Source organism: Phaenicophaeus curvirostris, chromosome 1 (genome assembly GCF_032191515.1).
Source record: "Phaenicophaeus curvirostris isolate KB17595 chromosome 1, BPBGC_Pcur_1.0, whole genome shotgun sequence".
Taxonomy (NCBI): Eukaryota; Metazoa; Chordata; class Aves; order Cuculiformes; family Cuculidae; genus Phaenicophaeus; species Phaenicophaeus curvirostris.
In genome coordinates, this window is record NC_091392.1 from 74,153,278 (window position 1) to 74,175,942 (window position 22,665).

The 22,665-nt window shown below is 39.4% G+C and overlaps 1 protein-coding gene across 2 annotated transcripts; it reads right to left on the reverse strand.

Annotated features, from left to right (window-relative positions):
• Window positions 1-458: 458 nt before the first annotated feature.
• On the reverse strand, window positions 459-16,405 carry TTLL1 (TTL family tubulin polyglutamylase complex subunit L1). 2 transcript variants are annotated; one of them, XM_069863050.1, is made up of 10 exons: window positions 16,251-16,405; window positions 14,357-14,565; window positions 12,400-12,580; window positions 11,137-11,271; window positions 10,858-10,966; window positions 7,056-7,199; window positions 5,338-5,424; window positions 3,667-3,830; window positions 1,977-2,133; window positions 459-746 (listed from the first exon to the last, which is right to left on the reverse strand). In XM_069863050.1, exons 1-9 carry the CDS (start codon window positions 16,361-16,363, stop codon window positions 2,004-2,006), a joined length of 1,272 nt encoding a protein of 423 aa, XP_069719151.1. In that variant the 5' UTR covers window positions 16,364-16,405; the 3' UTR covers window positions 459-746; window positions 1,977-2,003. The 2 variants fall into 2 exon arrangements, with proteins under 2 accessions (XP_069719151.1, XP_069719141.1); XM_069863040.1 differs by lacking the exon at window positions 459-746 and having other exon boundaries at window positions 816-2,133.
• Window positions 16,406-22,665: the final 6,260 nt, after the last annotated feature.

Consider the following 22,665-nt stretch of genomic DNA (forward strand, 5'->3'; position numbering starts at 1 on the left):
GTGATATAAAGCTTCATTTTCTTTCTATCAGAGCATGCTTGTTGTGTTGCATGTCTGTAAGGAATATAACCAATATAACCATACCACAAAATACTATGTAGTACAGTCTCATAGTTCCTAATGCTGCCACTACTTCCTACTTTACCACCAACAGGCAGCTGGGGGTAAAGCTGGAGATGTCTGCCCACTAAATATCACCTCATTAAAACAACACTTAGTATCTCACCACACATTTACGTAAGAACAGCTTACCCATCTAGGTTCAAATACACAAGCAACACTCACACTTAGGAACTTAAAAAAACCCCAAACAAACCAAAGACAAAAAGCCAACTCCAGAAACTGGAGGTCTGGAATTTAGGCAGCTTTACTGTCTTGCAGTAATCATCTTTTCTTGGCCTTATTTCAAGAGGCAATTTGAATATAACTTTTGTAGAGGTCAGTGAGAAAATTCAAGTCTGATGACCAGAGAATCAGTTGGATTCTGGTCTTCATTTTAACAGAATATGCAAGATTAATCAAGATGAGGATTACACTTGGAGTGACTCATTCAGTCTACGTATTTCATTCTTTATTGCAAGGATGAATCCCAGATCATGTGTAAGGATGTTGGTCAGCCCAGACCACGTCTGCTCTCCCTCCCCAGCCCAAACTGCTCTTGCCAGATTGTATTCAGACTGGGAGTCATCAACACCAACTGTCCCAAAAACTGCAGTTTGTGAGCAGCTGCCCTCTTCCAGGAGGACCTTTAAAAGCAGGAAAAGGATGGACATCTACTGCACATGGTCTGTTTTACCTGTTCAAGAGACTCAAAACTTTTGGAAGAGGATAAGTTCATTTTGCATGCATTTCAGTGGGAAAAGCACACAGCCCACTGGGGCAGGCAGAGCGAGTATCAGGGCACTAGTGGTGTCCAGATTAGAGTGTAGTATGGTTACATAGACATTTGCAACTCTGAGCCTTCTTCGTCTTTCTCTCCATAACAGTCCACCATCAAAAAAATCCAATCCAAAAGCAGAGAAGGGAGAAGGAGAATTAGGACAACCAGCACTGCATGTTTATATGCTATGTTGTTAGAAGACTGAAATGTCTGTTGTTAACTTTTGCTCCCTGTATTTTAGTTGCTAATCATCGCAACTTTTGTTATTAGGGATTGCAGAAATGGCTTACCATGTGCAACAATATTTTTGTTACAGTGCACACAAAATATACAAAAATATAGAGATATTGTACTTATATACATGCATAAATACAAAAAGAGATTCTGGTGCAACTAAGGATTTATCATCAGCTTCAAGCAACGTGATTTATTACAGTATGTAGTTCTATCGAATAGTCTTAACAGCTAGTGAAATAATGCATCAATATACCATTTGAAACACTCCCTCACTCCATGAAACCTTCTACCTTTGAAGAGTTAGCAGCTCAAAACGTTGCTTTTCGATTTCTTAGTACTGGTTATATATCATTAGCTGCATTAACTGACAATAGCCTCAATCCCATGTATTGCTACTTGTTTTGGTTACTCTTCTTTCACCAGCAAGAACCTGAGTCATCATTGTGACAACATTAACACTCATCACTACTACCCTTTTACAGAATCCACTGCACATTTATTATAGGAAGTTAGGGACAGGCTACTATAGGAAATATATTCAGAACAGCAAGGGGTTTCTTTAAGAATGTATATTTTGAGTTGCCATCTTTATAAAGAAAGTTCTTAATAATTACTGAGAGAATATTATTTTATACAAAGTGTGTATATATATATAAAATAAATATATATACATACATACCATACATATTAATGTCATAACCATCAAGTCAGTGTATGTCTAGCACCCTTCATAGTTTTACAGTATTTATTTCACTTCATTTCAAAGGTTGTATCGTCTTCTTAATATTTCCCACATGCAATGCAGTAAAATAGAGAAATCTGTTAGAGAACTGCATTTTAGTTCATGATGTCTTCCTACCAAAGGCACAGCTGTTTTTTCCTGATATTATTTCCAGGTTGTTAGTACAGGCTTTCCTGAATCTCTTGCACGAGTGCCTTTTACTCCAGTGGACTGCCCAGAACGATTTCGTAAGTCACGATCAGACCCGTCACTCTGCGCCATCTCTTCATCATATCTGAAAATAAGATAACCCGTTCAATGCTTTCTCCTGCTATTCACTACACAAACATGAATGGGTCCCCTAAATTCTAATTTGCTTAGTACCTAGCACAGAAATTTAATACAAGCTGTTCTACACACAAGTTTGCACATGCATAGTTTATATGCAGCCATTACTCAAGGATATATACTACCACATGATGTAATCATACAGATCAACTGAAATATCTTCAGCTGCTTTACAAAAGAGGCGAATCATCTGGCAGCTTTGATTATACTCCTGAGCTTGTGGAATTTTACACTTGTGAAATTTCACATGTACTTCTGTATTTCTCCTTACCATGTAGGTCTGTGGTTAAACAAGGAACATCAGACTGCTGGCAGTTTTAATAAAGTCTTAAGCTATTGCTTAAAACAGAGGAAGAATTGTTAAAAAACTCCACTGTTGCGTCAGAGAGCAAACAGGGAAAGAATGAGGTGAACAAACAACAGTGTGCTTAAATTAAATGCATTTGATTACATGCATTTTGATACATTTATGCACAGTGACATGTAGATCTTTCAATATCTAAGCCCATTATGGCCTCAGATACCCCCGTGTATACTCACCTCTCAGCCACTACGCAAATTCCAAGCAGAAACTTGCTATGGATGCATAATTACAATTATCAAAAGATAATACTACAATATTTTGTAGGACAGTCATAATATATACTTAATAACACTACTGTATAGGTATTTGCAGCTACTATGTACATATCATTAAAAGTTATATCCTAATTGAGCCAACACATACAGATTTCACTGTCTTTACTAGTACATAGAAAGAGTCATTGAGATCCGTACGAACTGGTGAATCAACTACGTCCATAACTGTGCTCCTGACTTTCTGAACAATTGTACTGCTGGAGCTAGAGAACCTACCTGAACATTTCCTTCTGAACACATGAGAAACTGTGTCATCAGCATGGTACTCAAATCAGTGCTCCTCTGCATAACACAAATCGACCCTCTATAAATCCTTCAGGTGCTTTAATATAAGGATCTCTGTCTCCTTTATTTACCTCTTTGCAATACAGATTGGGGAATTTAAGAAATATCTGACCACTCATTATTATTACATCCATGAACTACAGGAGTCAAACGGCATCATTTCTATGAACTGAGAGAAAATTTGTATCAAATAGCTATTATAGCTATTTAACTAACATTATTATATTGAATACAATTAAAGTTCTACACGTGTAGAAGACAAACACTCTCTTAGCCTCTATCCCTCAAATGTAGCTGCTGGAAGCTCAGAAGGTGCAGGCAGAGGCTTATCAGACATGTAACGTTCCCTCTGGAGATTAAGCAAGGCAACTCTGCTTTAATGCACTCCCCCCTCCAATACTGCAGTTGTACCTCCAACGAAAAATGAAGTGGTATCTTTGTGCCCATTTTTCACACCAGCATGATATTCTACTTATCTCTGTGGTCTACATCACACACTAAAAAGTGGGGTGACTGCAAAACATTTGCACTTAGATAAAACACTGATAAAACTTACAAGACTTCATAATTGCCAAGAACCTCTTTTGGTGGAGATTTATTCCATTTACAGTCTGGTATTTCCCCATTAGGCACAGCAATGTTAAGTGTGTCGTTAATAAGATTGTACTTCAGGATGCGATCATTAGCCGTACTGGAAGTAAGAGAAGGGGAAGCATTAACCTACAAAAGAGAAAAAAAGTGCCAGCATCAATTTTTTGAGTGGTATATGGTTCTCCAAACAGCATGTGTTATGTCCTACTTGGGAAATTAAGACTCAACATCTCAAATCACATCTTTCAGTTCCTCAGGCACTGGATGGAATTTCCCATGGGGCATTTTTCTTTGTACTTAAAACCAAAAAGCACCACACCACTAAGTGTCTTCAGTGTCAGCCTGATGATTTTTGTTGAGACTAGATTCACTAGGGCTCATCAGAAAAGACACAGATTTTTGTTTCATTTTCTAAACTTTCATGAATACCAAAACCATAAATTTCAGTGCTTACAATTTGCCTGGTTGACTCCTGGTTATACACCGGGATCTGTGTATTTCTCTGAGGTAAACCATTTTTATTTAAGGTTTTAATCCAAGTTTTCCTCTGTTGAATTGTGAGCTGGAGAAACACATCCATGCTCTCTATTCAAAGCACTGCACTGCATCTTGTTTTAATTAAAACTAGGGTTCATCATTCAGCCTAGAGAACAGAAGGCACTGGGGAGACCTTAGAGCAGCTTTCAGTACTGAAAGGGGGCGTACAGGAAAGCTGGGAAGAGACTCTTCATAAGGGTGTGTAGGGATAGGACAAGGGGCAACGGCTTTAAGATTAAAGAGGGTAGATTTAGGTCATATATTAGGAAGAAATTTATTCCTGTGAGGCTGGAGAGGCAATGATTCAGGTTGCCCAGAGAAATTGTGGATGTCCCCTCCCTGGAGGTGTTTAAGGCCAGGCTGGATGGGGCTTTGAGCAACCTGATCCTGTGGAAGGTGTCCCTGCCCATGGCAGCAGGGCTGGAACTGGATGATCTTTAAGGTTCCTTCCAACGCAACCCATTCTGTGATTCTATGATTTAACATATCTCGTGTTCTACATTTATTATGGAGAAGCAGTATCACAATAATAAACAATATTTTTTTTTTTAGATAAAGTCCATTTCCCTTTGACTTTTCATGCCCAGTTAGAGTGAGAAAAAAGGAGTGCTGGATGAACTTTATGTTGAACATACAGATCCAAAGTTAATACACTAAAGTAAAATTTAGGTGAAAAAAAAAAGCACATTCCAAATATCCCAATTAACCTGTGTGCGCCCCTTTTCTTTCCTCTCAACCTGCAACATGAAGGCCATGGCAGCATGTAAAACTTAAATTTCATGTTATGCTCCATTGAGCCAATGCCAGTTCTCCAGCTACTGATACAGTATCTAATAGGGTTGCCAGCATTCAGACTACCTCTGAAGTGCAACTGCATGGATTTAAAAGACAAAACAGAAAGCCATAAACAAATAGAAACACAAAATAGGAAATAAAAGCACATGTTAGCTTGACATCACATGGACTATTTTACTTTCCCACACTTTTCTTAATCCACTTATCTGAGGAAAAAAAGGTATCGTTCCAAAAGAAGAAATCTACTTAGTTTTATTCTGTGAAATGAAGAGCAAGTTTTTCCCTGTGTTTTATATAACTTTACCTCAATTAGCCATGGTTTAAGCTTGTCATCAATGATTATGTCATATCCGTAACACTCAAAGCAGTGTTTATCATTGTTCATTACAGGCTGAAAAAAAAGACAACAATATGTATCAAAATGAACAATTTAGTAAGCAACTTGATTATAGATTTGGTTTGCTAGAAATCACATGCCATTACATCATGACTCTTCTACGATTGCCTCTTTTTTCCAAGCCATCAGTAAGTATCTCAATATTAAAGACTGCATTAATGCCAAGTACTAAGTTGCATCAATTTTCCCTTATGTTTCCACCTTGAAAATAACTATTTTCATATTTTGCAAAAGTAATATGTAAAGCCTGCATGTATCAGAAGAAATCAGGAAGTTTTAAAATTTACATAACACAGCTCCATGTAATCGTGAATTCTTTAAACTTCAGAAAAAGAAGATTTATTAAAGGACATTTATTATGCTGCAGTAACTATGCAGAAATTTGAGGTCAAACAATTATCAGACAGTTTAAAATTATAATTAGCTCAACTGTGATCCTGAAAGTCAAGAGAGACCAAGTGTACTTAGATGCACATTCCCCTAGAGAATCAGTACTTTTCCAGCATCTGCTAAATACTTGCAGTACACACGGTAAGACTTTTCTTCTTTGCAAATCTCATCAGATCTTTTAAAGAAAGCTTTGTAACGGGTTAGCAAGATGTTTTCCCCTAGACTAATACTGAAAGTTTTTTAGTTCTTCAGGGAGTGAAAGGAGGAAGGGGGAGCAAGTATCTCCTGTTACATTTGCCATTGTCAGAAAGACAAAGGACCAAAATATTTCATGCTTGATAATTCTCAACACTTTTTCTCTTCTCTTTTAAGGTTATGTGAACATTTGGATTACATCCCTTTTCTTTGCACATCTGGTTTCAAACATGATTGCACAGCAGAGGCTGAGCTGAGTCATGCTGCCCCACCTCCTGCTGCTCTTAGCTTCATGCCCTTGTACCTCTTTCTTGTGCTGATTCTGATGTTCATGTGGTCCTTCAGCGAGGTGATTCAGCTTATTACACTGGCAGAATACTAACCCATCAATAAAGCGGGGCAGTAATTGTCAGTTGGGTGAGTGAGCTGACTCAGCTCACGATGGTGCCAGGATCAACCCAAAAGAGATGAGAGGACCATGCAGTCCTTGCACCAATGAGCTCTTTGGTTACCCCAGCTGATCCACAGAGCGATACCTGCTCTCTAATTGATTGCTACTTTACTTTTTTTTCTTTTTTTAATAACAGTCATGAAAACTACATGACTTGTATTGAAAAGCTGAAAGTAAGTTATGTAACTCTGCTGAACTAACACCCTTACATTTTCTGTGATAAATTGTCCTCCAGAGCTATTTTTTCTTTGACACATTTGTTATTGCTGAAACAACATCACACGCCTTGGCAGAGCTTAATACTATTCACAAGGGCAGTATCAAGTCACATTAAATAGTTCACAGAGCCCTCATGGAAAACATTCATTTCTTCAATATGTACAGACAGCTCATCCACATACACAAGATTCAAGTTCACTCAGCTCAGAAAAATCAAGAGATAATAGAATTGCAGAAATCAGCATCAACACCATCACTTAAATCTCATGAAATAGACATTAGGGGTTTTGATGGCAAACTCACTTTCATGGTTATGAGAAGCCTGCAGCCATAATGCTGTTGCTGGCAGAATTCCAGGAACAGTACTCACCGCAACAGCCTTCAGTGACTGCACAATTATCCAGTGAATTTCATCAAATAATTTGTTTGTAACTTCCTTTCCACGGGTGCTCTCCAGATAAAGGCGTAGGTTACTCACTGTCCACTTGCCTCCGTGGATATGATTGTAGTCATCCTGAAGAGTTAAGAAGTTAATTCAATCTAAGATTTTGAAGTCATTCAGCACCTTTGTTTCACTCACACAAAAAGCCCACTAATACTTAGATACAAGTGCTGCTCTAAAAACAAACTCAGCAAATTGCTTTTACTCTATTTTAGAGCTTTGCGAAGACTGCTTTACTTTGACCTGCCCTCTATATAAACAACTTTTATTATTATAGCCATGTAAATTTATATCACACATTGTAAATCAAGTAATAAATCTTTCTTAGAAGAAAAAAAAAAGCAACTGTACATTGACATTTTTCTAGTAAAACATAAATTATGATTGGGAAAGACATGTTTTAAAATGTGGAAGGAAAGAATTGAAGTTTCTTCTCAGGGGATAAGGGAGAAATAACTAAGTGAGCAAGAGGCAAATTTCACTGAAGTTTCCTGTTTCCCAATGCTGCCCTTGGAAGTGCTTGCCTGTGTTTATTCATTTAAAATGTGGCTTCCCTGTTTCCCAAAAGGCAAACAGGGTATCCTCTTAATAGTCCTACTGACAACAGTTACACTAAAGATGACAGTGAAATGACATCTGAATTATTTCTAATGGTTAATTTTCCAAGTAATTCAGTATTTTGCTATAGAAAAAAACCCGCTAAGTGCTACTGAACCAGAACAGGGGAAAAAAGGAGGTTACCTTTTATTTGTCTTTTCAGAGGCTATCAAGGCACACACTATATTCTCTTTAAATGGGAAGACAAGAGCAAACTGAGGGTGTTACTGATGGGAAGACAAAGATTCAGACCCCAAGCAACTCTTACAAGAAATGCTTTGTCCCTTTATAAGGGTCCTGCCCAGAGCATTTCCAAGAATTGATGATTGAATGCCTGCTAAACTATAAAACGTAGGATGCCTACAGTAGAAAAAAAGTTCTCAGAGGAACACAATCTTCTGTCCTCTAAGGCAAGGTCAGAGAAGCCTCTATCTATTTTTAGGGTTTTTCTACAGCTCCCCTCTTAGTAAATTTGGAAAACTGGACTACACAAATAAAGAACTGAAGCATGGTTCTCAGGACATGCCGCATGTAAAATATGTCTTGAGATGAGATCCCAGCAAAGGAACAGAGATCAAAGTTTCAACTCTTTGCATTTCAGAACAAGCACTCAAATCAAAATAGATTGCAACTGGGTAGAACTTTACATGATCACAGCTGTTTAATTAAAAACACTAAAACAAAGTAGAATATTGCAGGCTATATAGAAGATCACTAACTGAAAATAATTAAGTAGAAAGGTTACTGTTGTTTTGTTTCTATTATACATGCAGTGAACAATGACTTAGAACTGTATTCGCCAGCACGAACATCACAATGGGTGTACTGACTTGCCCCTTCCTTCATTTTACCCTTTCCTTCTCCCAGATATTGAATTGTATGCTTTTCAAATGAGGGATGTCTTCCCATGTGCTTGTAGGGTACAAAGACACCAGGACTCATGAAAGTTCATGGGGGGCTTGGAGTACAGCTTAACATCCAGAACTTAAAAAAGTTTTTCTAGACCTCATCATAATTCTGCTAAATTACTTGACAGTTCAAATTAGGTTCTTCTAAAACTGTACAGCCCAAGCACCTTCAAAGTTATAGACATGTTTAAACCAGAAGGACAGACAGGATGGATAGACTGGCCTTACGTTCAACTTTTCTCACTTCTTTCTGCAAAACTCAGCAGATATTATAGAACCACAGAATGGTTTGGGTTGGAAGGGACCTTAAAGCCCATCCAGTTTCACCCCTCTGCCATGGGCAGGGACACCTCCCATGAGATCAGGCTGCTCAAGGCCCCATCCGACCCAGCCTTCAACACTTCCAGGGAAGGGGAAGCCACAACTTCCCCCGCCAGCCTGTGCCAGTGCCTCACCACCCTCACATCATTAATTTCTTCCTAATGCCTAATCTAAATCTTCCCCCTTCTAATTTAAAGCCATTCCCCCTCATCCTATCACTACAGGCCCTTGTAAATGGTCCCTCCCCAGCTTTCCTGTAGCCCCTTTCATTACTGGAAGCTGCTATAAGGCCTCCCCAAAGCCTTCTCTTCTCCAGGCTGAAAAACCCCAACTCTCTCAGCCTGTTCTCATAGTACAGGTGCTCCAGCCCTCTCAATCATCTTCGTGGTCCTCCTCTGGAAAACTTTTCAAAATGTTTGAGTAACAACTCTACGAATTTTTAAGCTGCTACTTCTACACCCATGTCTTCTCTCAAAGTGACCCCACCACTACTTTCACTTCTACTTTTAATTGGTTGAGATTTTGAAGATCGTTATTTAGCTGGTAGAGAAAATGAACAGCTACACAGAAATGGTATAGGCAACATACCACATTCCTCACTTGTTCACTGCTACTGGCAACAGCACCATGATTTATGCTCTATGTTGTATTGGATCTGCTTTCACCACAACTAATTCTCAGTGTGTCCTGTTGAACCATAATATGTTTGAAGCTCTTCACAAATCAGCAGCTGAACAAGAAAATGTACTGGAAAATGCCGTATTTTGGCACATATCCTGGGTTTAGAACTATCATCATAAGTGACATTTATAATTTATGTTGTTGTTACAGGAATATCCGGATAATAACAGTTCTGCTACGCCACACGTCTTACAGAACAGTAACAGACAAGGCACATTTAGCAAGGTCGCAATTTAAGATAAATATAATGTATCTTGTGTGTGAGTATGTGTATTTATATATGAACATATATGCATGCGCGTGCACATACATGCATGTTTATTTTCCATACTCTTAAAAAAACCCTATGAAATTAGGAAGTGCAACAATAGAGTTTTAATTACTGTAACAAAGGCATGGTTTGTAAATCACAGACATCCGCTAAAAACGCAAATGGGACAGTCATCATCATCAAGTAGATTCCCTGAAGAAACAAGCCTTGAGCAGTGATACTGCATGCCCATCTGTTCATGTCACCCCTGTCCCAGTGGCCTTTCCTCCCACTTGTGAATTTCAGCCTATTTTGACATAGGGAAGTGCTGTCAAAGTTATCAGTTTTCACATGTTTTATTAATATCAATGGCAAGTTACAGGACAGAAGCATTCTGCAGGCAGAACTTCATCTTCGTCCGTTCAAGAGGAAGCCACCAACTGGCCAGACAGCAAACATCTCCAAACTCACACTAGCACATTCCCTTTCTTACACAGAGAAGGAGAGGGGGCAGGAACATGGGAAGACGCTGGAAAGTACTGGAAATAGAAAAGCTGAACTAACAGCATGAGAGAGAGAGAGAGGGAAGGGGAGATAAGGAGGGCAATATTAAAATCCTATTATAAAATACAAATCCACAGGAACCAGGCTTCATTAATTCCACTGCTCACAGAATCAATTGCCACATGAGCATATTAGCATTTAAATGACAAGTGACATGGAAAAAACCCTGCTTTCAACTACCGCAAGTCAATACTGAAGATATCACAGTCTGTTACAGAGCTGCGACTCCTTATCTTGCATACTTTTGATCTGCAGTCTTCTGAAATTTATCTAAGTTCAAGTTGAAGTATTTTAATTGTAAGATCATGAAGGATATGACAACTAAAACATTTTTTATTCCATATTCTTGGGACACTTTAAGAAAATCAGTCTTGCTACAAAAGAGGACCTAAGAACTCAATACACTTACCCCATGTTTCTGAATAGCAACATTTGTAAGATGTACAAACATGTTATCCAGTTCACTTGTACTTGGTGTATACTTTACTGTGCAAAATCGGCAAAATCCAAGTTTATACCTTAAACGCAAAAAGTCATTAAAATGTGTTAAACCCCAACAAGAAACAAGGAAAAGAGCACCCGAGGATACCACGCACATATTAAAGTTCTTTGTGCAACAAGCACAACATTATTTTGACTACATTAAACATTCTCTCAAAACAAAACACAAATATATATGCACTCTTACATGTAACATCTCAGTGGACGATATGTAGATACTAAAACATACAGGCGAAGATCAAATTTCTTTCCACCGATAAGTAATGGATTGTTGATATATAGAGAAATCACATAGGCTTCTTTAGATGACTGAGACACAAACCTGAAAAACATGAATTGTTTCAGAACGTGACAATTGCAAAGATGCAATCTGATAAGACTTTTTCCTCTTTAGAAGCTGTTGGTAAGTTCTGAATTGACTGAAATCTTTTGCCAAGATAATGTATTAAGTTGTAGCAGTTAATACTACATGCTTGGCATCAGGCATCATATACCAAATAAAAGTTAAGAATACTTACAAATAAAAATATTAAATAAGTAATAAATAAATAAACTAAAAGCACTAAATGAATAAGTTATAAATACTAAATAGATGACCAAGAACAATTAACCATTGTGAAGTTAACAGGGCAGCTGACTAAGCCATTCAGAATGCAAAGCTCTACAAGGCAGTATTTTCCTTGGATGGAATTCAGAGATTGGCATTGTTCCAACAAGCAGAGTCCATACTACATTACCTTCATTATTCAAAATCTTAGACTCCTAGAATATTTATGCTTGGTGTGCAATTGCAAACCACTGTGGAAAGCTAAGATAACTTTCAGATTGTGACATCCTTCAGATTCCAAGTCAAACAGAAAATAAAAGACTCATGTGATATTCAGCCAGTCCCTTTACAACAGGAAAAAAATTAACATTAGTTGTGCAATCAAAATGTTTACTAGTCAGAAAAAAACACAGATTGCTAACCTGTTTCATCTATTTGGAAGCAGGTCACCAACATAAGGCGTATTGGTTTGTGCTCCAAATATTATTTATTTCATGTAAATGCATTCTTCCTTTCTACTAATTTAAAAAGTTAATTAATATCTGAGAAATAAAATAATTACTGAAATTGCTTAGGGGAAGATTTTTCTCTTGCTACTTGTTATTTAGCACTTTGAAGAACAGTTTATTTTTGTGCAATTTTTTCACCAACAACACTGAAATCATTTTTATAAAGAACAGTTAACTGAACAGGTCCTTGTACCTCCTCATACCAAAACAAACCTAGTAAAAGCTGTTTGAAGGAGGAAGTCTGATAACAACTGAGATTAAATGCAAAACTAACTATATAATGACAAAGCAATAATAACAGAATACTTTTCCCATGCATTGAGCAATTAGCATGTTGATGTTGTTCACCTAATTACAGAATGTACAGTAAAGGGCTTGGGTTTTCAGAACTTACGAAGACGTTTTGCTATCTCGAGACCATTTTTTAATTTGGGAGAGTTTATTGATTAGAAATATTCCTTTTCCTTGAGCTTTGCCACAAGGTTTCATAATCCAAGTGCTGGAGGGATTTTTTCTGAATTCTTCAACAAAGAGGTTATAATCGGCAGGCAGCATAAAAGTAACAGGAACGAAATCTGAGTTAGGGAGAAAAAAGTGAAAGGTGAACAATTAAGGACACTATCTCATAAGGCAATTGACATATACAGACTGGAATAAAAAGGTCTGTCTTTTCGATTCTCCAGTCCAGCACTATCCACCTTCATTAAGACTTGTCACTTTTTATCTCATTTAATTTCTAGTCTGTAGTTTTTACTTAAACAAAAAATTGCAAAATACTGCATGCTGCTAACTTCAGACTAATAATTTTAATTCACATAAATAAGTTTTCTTCTTCTGTTTATATGCTGTGAAATTCAAGTACTATATACCATTCCGACTTAACTTTATCAAACTCTCTCAATTCCCTATATCAGCTTTTACCATTCTCCTAACCACCTTATCACATTTCTTGCATGCAAAAATGTGAGTGTTAATTTTGCTCCCACTTTGGATGTGGTAGTTTATATTTCCATGTAACTCCCGTTTGTCATTCTTATTTGCTCCCACAATCAGTATTACCACGCTTACTGAAAGCAACCTAAAGAAAAGCATTTTTCTCTCTTTGCTTTCAGATTATCCTCACTTCCATCCATATAGAACTGCTTCTTTCCTACACACATGCATTCTCAAGATGTAAATCAGCTCAGCACATCCCCATTTCTGTTTCAGTCTAATGCAACTTCACTCTCCTCATTCCTGATCTATTGCTGGTTTGGGGATTTCAGAGGTTATGGGGTATGTGTTTATTATTACTTGCAGTCATTACTTGTTCTCCAGCTTCCCCCAAATTTCTCCTCTGAAAAGTTTGTTCCTCCTGGTTGTGTCTAGAGTGTTTCTGTAAAAGTTTATTCTAGTTTTTGCTCCAATATAAGATATCCACATAATGTTTTTTACTTTTGAATTAAAGAAATTCCAACACTGTCTCATAGCATGTTCCAGAGCCCTTTCGTTTCACCACTAATCTTACTGCAAAGTATCTAAATCCCACAACTTTTCCCTCTTCAAAGTAATTTAAAAAAACCAAAACAATACAGAAAAAACTAACAAAACCCCATCCATCCCCTTGCCTTCCGCCTCCAAACACAAAAAAACTAGTTACAAATCTATTTTGTGTACCCTTATATTTCAAAAAAACCAATTTCACTATCACTTCACCCAACGTTGCTTCAGCTAATGCTGCACTGTGAAGTTCAGCCTTCTTTAAGGGCCCTACCACTTAAAAAAATTAAGTAGAAATATAATTTCCACGCATAAAAGCTGGTTTAGTGCTCCACTTTGAATAACAGCAAGTATGTATTGGAGGAAGTGAACCTTAGTGGTAATACGACATGGAAACAGGAATATTCCATCTTTTATTCCTGCTTTGTCTCCAATTTCAAGAAAGATCCTGAATGAGTGGCAGGGCCTCTATTCCACTCAATTTGTAAAATATTAGCCATTATCCTTCAAAGCAAGGTTTGTGAAAAGCTTTGAAAATGGAGTATTTTATAGGAAATGCTCACTACTAGTACTTTTATCACTTTCCCTATTTTTATGTTTCTTTCTGCTCTAATGGCAGATTTGAGGGGAGAGGAAAGGAGACAGCAGATTAAAAAAAGGCTGTCATGTTTGCAAAATGCAGCAAACAACTTCAGGACAAAGTGCACTTTATTTAATTGACAGGGACAGAGCATTTCAAGATAGTCACTTTCATGTCCTAAAACTTCAGAGGTTCAACGCTTTATGCACTGAATTTTATACATAAGAGCTCAATTCCAGGTATTGACCACACAGGAAAAAAAAGATTAATGCCCGTAAAGAGCACCACATACCCAAGTAAATATATTTCCCATTTTCATCCTTTTCTGCAAGAGGACTTCCTTCTTTCTCAAGTTCTTTCCTATATCGCTTGATATTCTTTACCATCAAATCTTTTCTGGTCAGTTCATAGTGGTTTGGGAAATGATTGACAATTTGGTCATCAGAGAGACGGTAACCAGTCTCCACACTGAAAACATTTCTGATTGTCTGTACGCTCATCCTGAAAGCAAAGACAGATACCAATTACTTCTGCCAAGAAACACAACTCAGGAGGACAAAGTTGAAATGCTTCGGTTTCGTTTTGCACATTCAGTTTATTTTTCCTCTCTCTTTTACCTTTATTGCATAATATTTTGCCGCAGTGACAACCCAAAATATCCCAAACCTCTATTAGCAAAATCCATGAAATCCTATCAGAGGTTTTATTGATCCCTCCACTAAAAATGAAATTGGGGCAGACAGTGAGGAAAGGAAGATGATAACTTGGCCTTACTGAATTCTGGCTTGTTGATAGTCAGGTCAACCCCCAGCTGAGCCTAATAATTAATGACAAGTACCCAAATACTACAGAAGCATTTTTCACTCTCAGCTTTCCCTTTAAAAAAAAAAAAAAAAAGAACCACAAAACCAATCTCCTACTGCCTACCTTTGACTTGTAAAGAACTTCAAGCATATGAATTGAAAACAGTGATTCAGAGATCTTGCTAAAAACATCCCTATGCACCAGGTCACAGGGCTGCAGGGACAAATCTGTTATTGACTGTTTTTCACAAAAGAGCAGGGCCATAGATATGGCAAACCCAAGATAAAACAAGCAGTCACACAACAGTTTTCATGACTGCCATGTTCCTCTGCTGCTCCCTCAAGGCACATTCCAAAACCATGAGCAGATTACCAGATTCCTACCTATTAAAACAAGTGGTTCACAAAGGGTGCATTTGGCAGCATAAAACACCATTCTGTTGTATTTGAAAGGGACAATATAAATTGCTTGGTTTACCTAAAGAGTATTGTTTCTCCCAATTAATAGATTACTGCATTCTAGGACAGCATTTCATGCTCTTATATTAAACAAAGGCCAAATAAGAAGCTAGATTATTCACTCTTCTCTTTTCACCACTATCTTGACTATAATTGCACATTCATTTTGGTATTGAAATGGTGAATAATTAGTCTGTGTTTAAACAATTATTGTGAAGAAGGAAACTACAGCTCTCCAGGCCTTTGTAACAGGAGGTTGGACTCTGTTAACACGGCAAGCCTTTCTTACATTAATAAAAGAATATTTTATCATCTACTAGAACTGTGTAATCTTGGATTATTTTGCTTAAGTTGTGTTGCCAGAAAACTTGGGGGAAAGATACATTCAAAGATTCCCCTTAGGCCATAAACCCCCTCCAACAGTAACAAAAAAATTTTCCTTACTGCATAAAAAAAATTGAATAAAATCACGTTATCACATTTCAAATCCAACAAACCACTAAGCACACACCTTTTTCCCTGTGCTTTTTACCGTTGGCACTCCCAAAAGTGATTGATATCTTGCTAGGTCAGAGGCATTCTACTCCCTTACAAAACATCTGGCAAACTGCAAAGACACATGAGATCAGTAGCATGGGAATGGATCCATGCAGACAGGACCCTCTGCCCTGAGGAACACCAATGACGTTAGCAGGTCTGCACAGGCACAGGAGGCTATCAATGCAAATCTGAACAGAAGACCAGCAACAGCCTCAGAAACTACAAAAGCAAGGAAATAATATTTCACTTTTAGGAACACTGCAATATATTAATGCTAATTCTTGCATCTTGTATTTTTAAATATGCATTTTGTTATCTTGCTAATGGCACTAACATATTAAAATACCTCGCAAATTTAAAAATTGGTATTTTTTATCAACCTACCAATAAAAATTCCAGTCTTCATTTTCTGCCACCTGAATCCAGCCTCTTTTTTCAAAGTTGTTTATTAAAACGGATTTCTCTATGTCAGTTACCCATTTTACTTTTCCTGCCATTGTCCTCAAACAGAATCAATCTGTTAGGAAAGAAAAGATTTAAAGATGTGAAGTTGAAAACAGGGGAGGATACAAACCTGGAAAGTCCAAGGGAAAAAAAAAGGGGCATCCAGAAAGCACTTTAACTTAAGTGACCTGAAAGAAGTAAATTCATTTAAAACATCCTAGGTTCAGCCTTAAACCCTACATCTGTTAACTGGACAACAACAAACCATAACATTATTTACAAGGATCTTTCACGCTCCCCAGCCAATGCCACCTATTACGAACAGGCACACAACTCATGTTTCCCCTTAAATACACCAACGACAGAAATCACCAACATATACTTACGTGGTAATGATTACAGAACAAAGCATAGAGCATAGATATGTTATGCTTTATTATTTTCCAGACTTATATGCATATGTATGTTTTGAAGTTGGAGAGCTCATATGGATCACTTGGTGACTGTAGACAAAAAGAACACAATTCCAAGAGAAACCCTTGCTCTATCAAGAATGCTATGCTGCAAGGAAAGGAACCAAAGTAACATTACCAATTGTGTGTTGTCTTCTCTGTATTTCATGCAGCCATGACTTTGCCTTCTGTTCTAGTTTTGGGGGTGGGATAAACGAATATTAAACCCTTGACAGCAGATTTTCCTCAACCCTAGGGGCTGTTAAAATAGCCCTTACAAGCTGCATTTCAATTCATGACACCTAGGTGTCACTTTCTACATGAGATCTCTCACTTGTCCACATCAGCCCTTTCTGTTAGGCTCATACAATCATACCCGCTGGAAAGGACCTTAGGAACTCTCTCGTCCAGCCTCCTGCTCAGCACAGGGTTAGCTATGAGGTCAGATCAGTTAGCTCAGAGCTTTATCCAGTCACGTTTTGAAAACCTCCAAACGTGCAGATTCTCTGGGCATCCTATTTCACTGCTTGACTGGCCTCATGACGAAAACTGTAAGGGGTGTCATTTTTTCTTTTCCCCATATTTTTCCATATACTCTGAACCTCTCTTCTGTCAGTTTTTATGCCCATTGTCCCTCATTTTCCCACACTAAAGGGCCTGGGTCAGTTTTCTTGATAATCTCTCACAGGTACAGGCAGGTTGCTATTAGGTGACATCAGAGCCACCCTCTTCTCCAGGTTGAAGAAACACAATTGCCCTAGCTTCTACTTAACAGCCAAGTGCTTCAGCTCCCAACCACTTTGGTGACCCTCTGCTCAACTCATTCCCGTTTATTGATGTCTGTCTTGTTTGGGGGGGCAGGGGACAGGGGTGAGGCTCAAGTTACTTCTGCCCATCCTCTGAGATACTGTGTTAAATCTTTGCCCTTTTTCATTTGAGAAAGACAGCAAAGTCTAGCAAGGTGGCAATGCACAACAAATGCACTGAAAGAGGAGTTTGGACAAACACAGCACCCACCATTGCTACCTCTCTGAAGGACAGGCTGAAGCTTTCTGACAGCAGAAGGCACTACCTGCTTGCAATCCCCTTTAGAAAGGCTGCTTGGCAAGATCCCCTTCACATGGTGTCTCTTGTCATGCATTAACGTAATACCAGTGAAGACTGGGCAAAGGCACATGAATGGATTCATATCCTTCGTGCATAAGTAGACCAGAGCCAAGAGCTGACATGGACAAAATACTACACTATATATAAGAAACTACATATTTACCCCATCTCTAAATGGTGAAGCTCAGCCTTCCAGGATCTAAGCCTGATTGATACACAACTATTAAGTAAGCTAACAAATATTCATGAGCAAATGATAACTGATAAAATCAATGTCAGGCAGCTCTTATAAACAGTTTCAGTATTGCTGTTTAGTCTCTCTGCAGTTCATTCCACTGACTGCAGCCCGCCCAGTTGAGTTTGCATAGTTACGCTTCACAGAAATCAACTGCAGAGAAGTGCTGATTCAGAAGAAAATCTCTTCAAGCCAAAAGCAGACTCTGGCAAACATCTCTTCCAAGGAAAAAAACCCACCACGCAAGGGAGTGTGAGAGCGCAGTTACACACACACAAATACACAACACCATCTGCTGCTCCCTCTACATGTGCCATTGAAAAATTAATTAAAACTTCAAGCCACCGTTACTAATGTAGTACTGTTATTAAAGCAAGTAAGTAACGAATACAGTTAATAAAATTCCTGCACCTAAGATATTGGACTGGTCTTCGTTTTCCAGGATTAGATATGGAGCTGTACAGCTGCTAGCAACAGCGCAACACCCCCCTCTTCCTGGAAGGCATAGCCCATTACACAGTGCTCCCACTTTTTCCTTCCTAGGCTTATTTAAACTGCTAAACTCCAAAAGGCAGAAATGTTTACGATTAGACTTCATTGTAAAGAGTTTTAGACACAATTGTTTTTATTCATATTGGTAAAGCAAGTTGAAATCAAGCAGATAAAAAAAACTACATGCAGACTCAGGGTCTTTTTGCATGTGCTTACCCAACATCTTCTTCTACAAGGTCATGACCTTTATCTGGACTTTCCAGGTACTACCAAAACAACAATAAATGAAACCAAGGGATTCATTTATTTTTACTTAAGTGTTTATGATTCACAATTGGTGACTCACTAGCACCACACACCACCTTGTGGTTTTAAAAGTTCAGGGATCAGTCAGCTTGGAATAGAATCGTCCCTTCAAAAGGAAACATGTTAAACGCTATGATAGCATTAACCAAACACAACATAAAATTCTCAAAAGGCCTTAAAATGTGTCCTACACAACTCCAAGCCACCCCATTAGGTTTACCAACATCCAACACCAATGCTATGAGTGTTCCTCTGTCACCCAACTCCTTCATCTTGCTCCCTGCTTCCCAAGTGTGTTTCACTCCAGCATCCATAGTATATAAGCTAAAACTGCCCTCATGGCTTGTTCTTCCAGAAACATGGCACCAGACATGTAGCTGCCTGCAACTCTTGTCTCTTGTCTTTATAAAAGCACGTAGCTGCTGCTCAGCATAGATTAAGAGACCCAGTGCACTGCCACAAGCAGGGCTACCTTGCCAATGTTTCTAATGCTGCAACCTCATCTCTGCCCTGGGATACAACAGCTGTCACAGCATCCTTTCTATAGGATTCTGTATGAGGAGATTTCAACACGTTACACATCCTACTGCATCTATCAATCCAGTCAGTGGATTTTGTGGTATCAAGTGCGACTGTTCCAAGATTTGTTAAGCTGTCTTACTCCCAGAGACTGTGCTGTTTGACTGCTGAAGCCATGAACAATCCAACAAAAGACTTGCCGGTGGGAAGTTGAGTTAAAACTAAACCAACATTAAAAACTGAAGATAATTGCTACTACAAATAAGAAGAAAACTTACAAGAGTGTCATTCTTATCCTGTTTTGGGATCTTTAGGCTTTGTAGATCTATCCCACTACAGTAAGACTGAAAGAACAGCAACACAAGAGCAGACTGAAAAGTAGCCGTTGATTTATGTGGACAGTTTGATCATTTCAGATGATGTTTAACTGGCCTGTAAGTAAAATTTCCTGATTCTGTGTAATTTGATTACTGAAACCCACAAACAAGGAGTCACAAAAAATAACTTACATTAAGTTGTACTAAAAACTTTCTTATTTTCAATAATATATAATTGTGTACAGGAATCTTCTAATCTGTAATTAGGTATTTTAGATAACCTGATGAGGTTGCATGAGATAACCACCCATTCAAACTTGTGGGCTTCGGTAAATGTCAAAGAAGAGCTCTATAACGCAGCCTTAGCCTGCCTACAGTAGAGTGACAGATACAGCAAGCCATATGCTTCCTCTCAGAGCACAAGAGCTCCCACTCAGGAGACAAGAAGTATACGACACAAGCGCAGTAGGCCTGACTTCCCCAAAACACCGCCTTTACCGGTCCCTGCAATAGCAAGTAAACGTAAATAAAGCCTGGCAGCAGCCTAGCTCAAGGTAAGGGCCTCTTGCACTGGCACACGAGGTGACGGTAACACCCAAAAGCATCCCTATTGTCATTCTTCCTGGGTCATACTGCTCTGTGTGTGTGTGTGACTGACTGACTGACTGTCTGACTGACTGTCTGTCTGTCTGTCTGTCTGTCTGCCTGTCTGGGTGTTCCGGACACACCCCCGCTGCCCGCACTCACCTCCGGCCCCTCAGGCCCCGCCGGCCGCTCCCATCGCCGCGGCTCCTCGCGGCTCCTCCCGTCCAGTCCCGTCCCGCCCCGCCCCTTCCGGCCGCCGCTCCCTGGCAACCGCCACGCGCGCGGAGGTGGGGGCGGGACTTCCGGGACGGGGAGAGGCTGCTCCGCTGCCGGGGGCACTCGCAGCGGCCCCGCCCCTCGAGCGCGCGGGCAGCGCGGCCCGGCGCCGCGGCCGCCATCTTGTCCCGGCGGGAGGGGGCGTCCCCGCGCCAGGCGCAGCCTCGCCCGGGCTTTGCTGCTGGCGCTCAGGGCGGCTGCAGATAAAACTCTGTTAGACCCGTTTAGGGTTTCAGAAAGCAGCACCCTCTGTAAGGGCTGGGCAACACCGGGAGCGATCTCCATCCACCGTGTGCAGCGAGACCAGCGCTGGGACAGATTTCCCACTTACACGCATGTGGATAAAATTCCCCCAGAAATCTTATGCGCACTCTGTTACTTCGCAAGGTCTAATTTTAATGTTATTATGAACTTCACAACAGTCAAAACTCTTGCTGATCTGGAGCTGGCTCCAGCTCTGCCTGACCTTGCCTTTGAGATAAAAAAAGTAAGCGGAGGTGATCACAGAAGCAGATGCTTCTGTTCAGCACAGACCACACTGAACACAGGACGTTATCATCTCCAGAGGATGAACAATGTTTGGGAAAACACCATTTGAAAGAAACGTGCTGTCAGAGGGACATTTAAGTTTCGAGGAACACAATTGCTTAGAGGATACTTGACTTGAGCTTAAATCAAAATATTCAGCTTATTGTAATAGTGACTACTTCTTGTATCACCGCCACCCCTAAGCCTGACTGGAAGGGACCCTGTAACCTGCCCAGCCCTCTTGCCATCACCCAAGGTGCCTGGGGCTGTTCTCATCTTAAGCCAACCATCAAGAAAAAATAATAGCACTGACTAACACCTGATCATGGGAGGTTTGCGGAAGGTCACCACTTGACAAAACACACCTAGATGTTCCCAGAATACCTAAAAAAAGCCCAGGTCACTCAGATGCCAAAGCTCAAGGCCCTGTCTGAGCAGTTCAGGAGCTGAGAGGTTCATAACCACAAGGCTGCGGGAATAACTTATCCTGTGTCATCACTGTTCTGAGAAAGTGTGTGAATTTTCCTCAAAATGATCCAACAACTGTAATTCACAGTGAAAATTTGGTGAGAGAAATAGTACGCAAAATGTTATTGTGTTAGTGCCTGTGTAGACAAGCCTGAATTACACATACAAAACTCCTTTCAAAATGAGAGATTATGTGAAAGGCACCTGATACATAGTAAGGTTACTTGACATTTTGTGATAGTCTCAGTACAGAACACAGAATCACAGAATGGTTTGGGTTGGAAAGGACGTTAAAGCCCACCCAGTTCCAATTCCCTGCCATGGGCAGGGACACCTCCCACCAGATCAGGCTGCTCCAAGCCCCAGTCCATCTTCGCATTGAATGCCTCCAAGGACGGGGCATCCACAACTTCCCCGGGCAACCTGTGCCTGTGCCTCACCACCCTCATTATGAAGAATTTCTTCCTAATGTCTACACTAAATTTTACCCCCTCCAATTTAAAGCCATTATAAGCTGTTACGTAATGGACTCCAGACAGCTGAAGAGCCTCTAAGGAAAAAAAATAAAGGTAAAATAAATGCTTCATTCTGTAAGATAAATTACTTAGATCCATCAAGACAGGAGCAGAAATAAGCAGTTTGCAGTGTGTTGGCGTTCAGCAAGTAACTCCGATACAAGTCTATATTCCCTAGGAGACTTAATTCCCCAAATGATGTGAATATAATAAATATGCTCTAGGATTTACCACATCATCCCATGGTAACAGGCTCAGTTTCAAGGAAACAGTTGCATTTAATAATTACAAATAATACAAAGAAATTTTACAAAAAAAATACAGTAATACAAAGAAACAGTTACAATAATAATTAATATACCTGGAGCTATTAAATAGTCTCTAGTTTAACTACCAAAGCAGCCACAAAACACAGCGTATCTTCCTTCAGTCACATGCCACGGACATTTTCAACCACTGCAATACCTCTGGCAGCAGAAGAGAGCATGGGTCAGCCTTTACACCCTTCTTCTGACCAAGAAGGTACATCTGCTGTGACAGCTGGCAGCAAGAAAA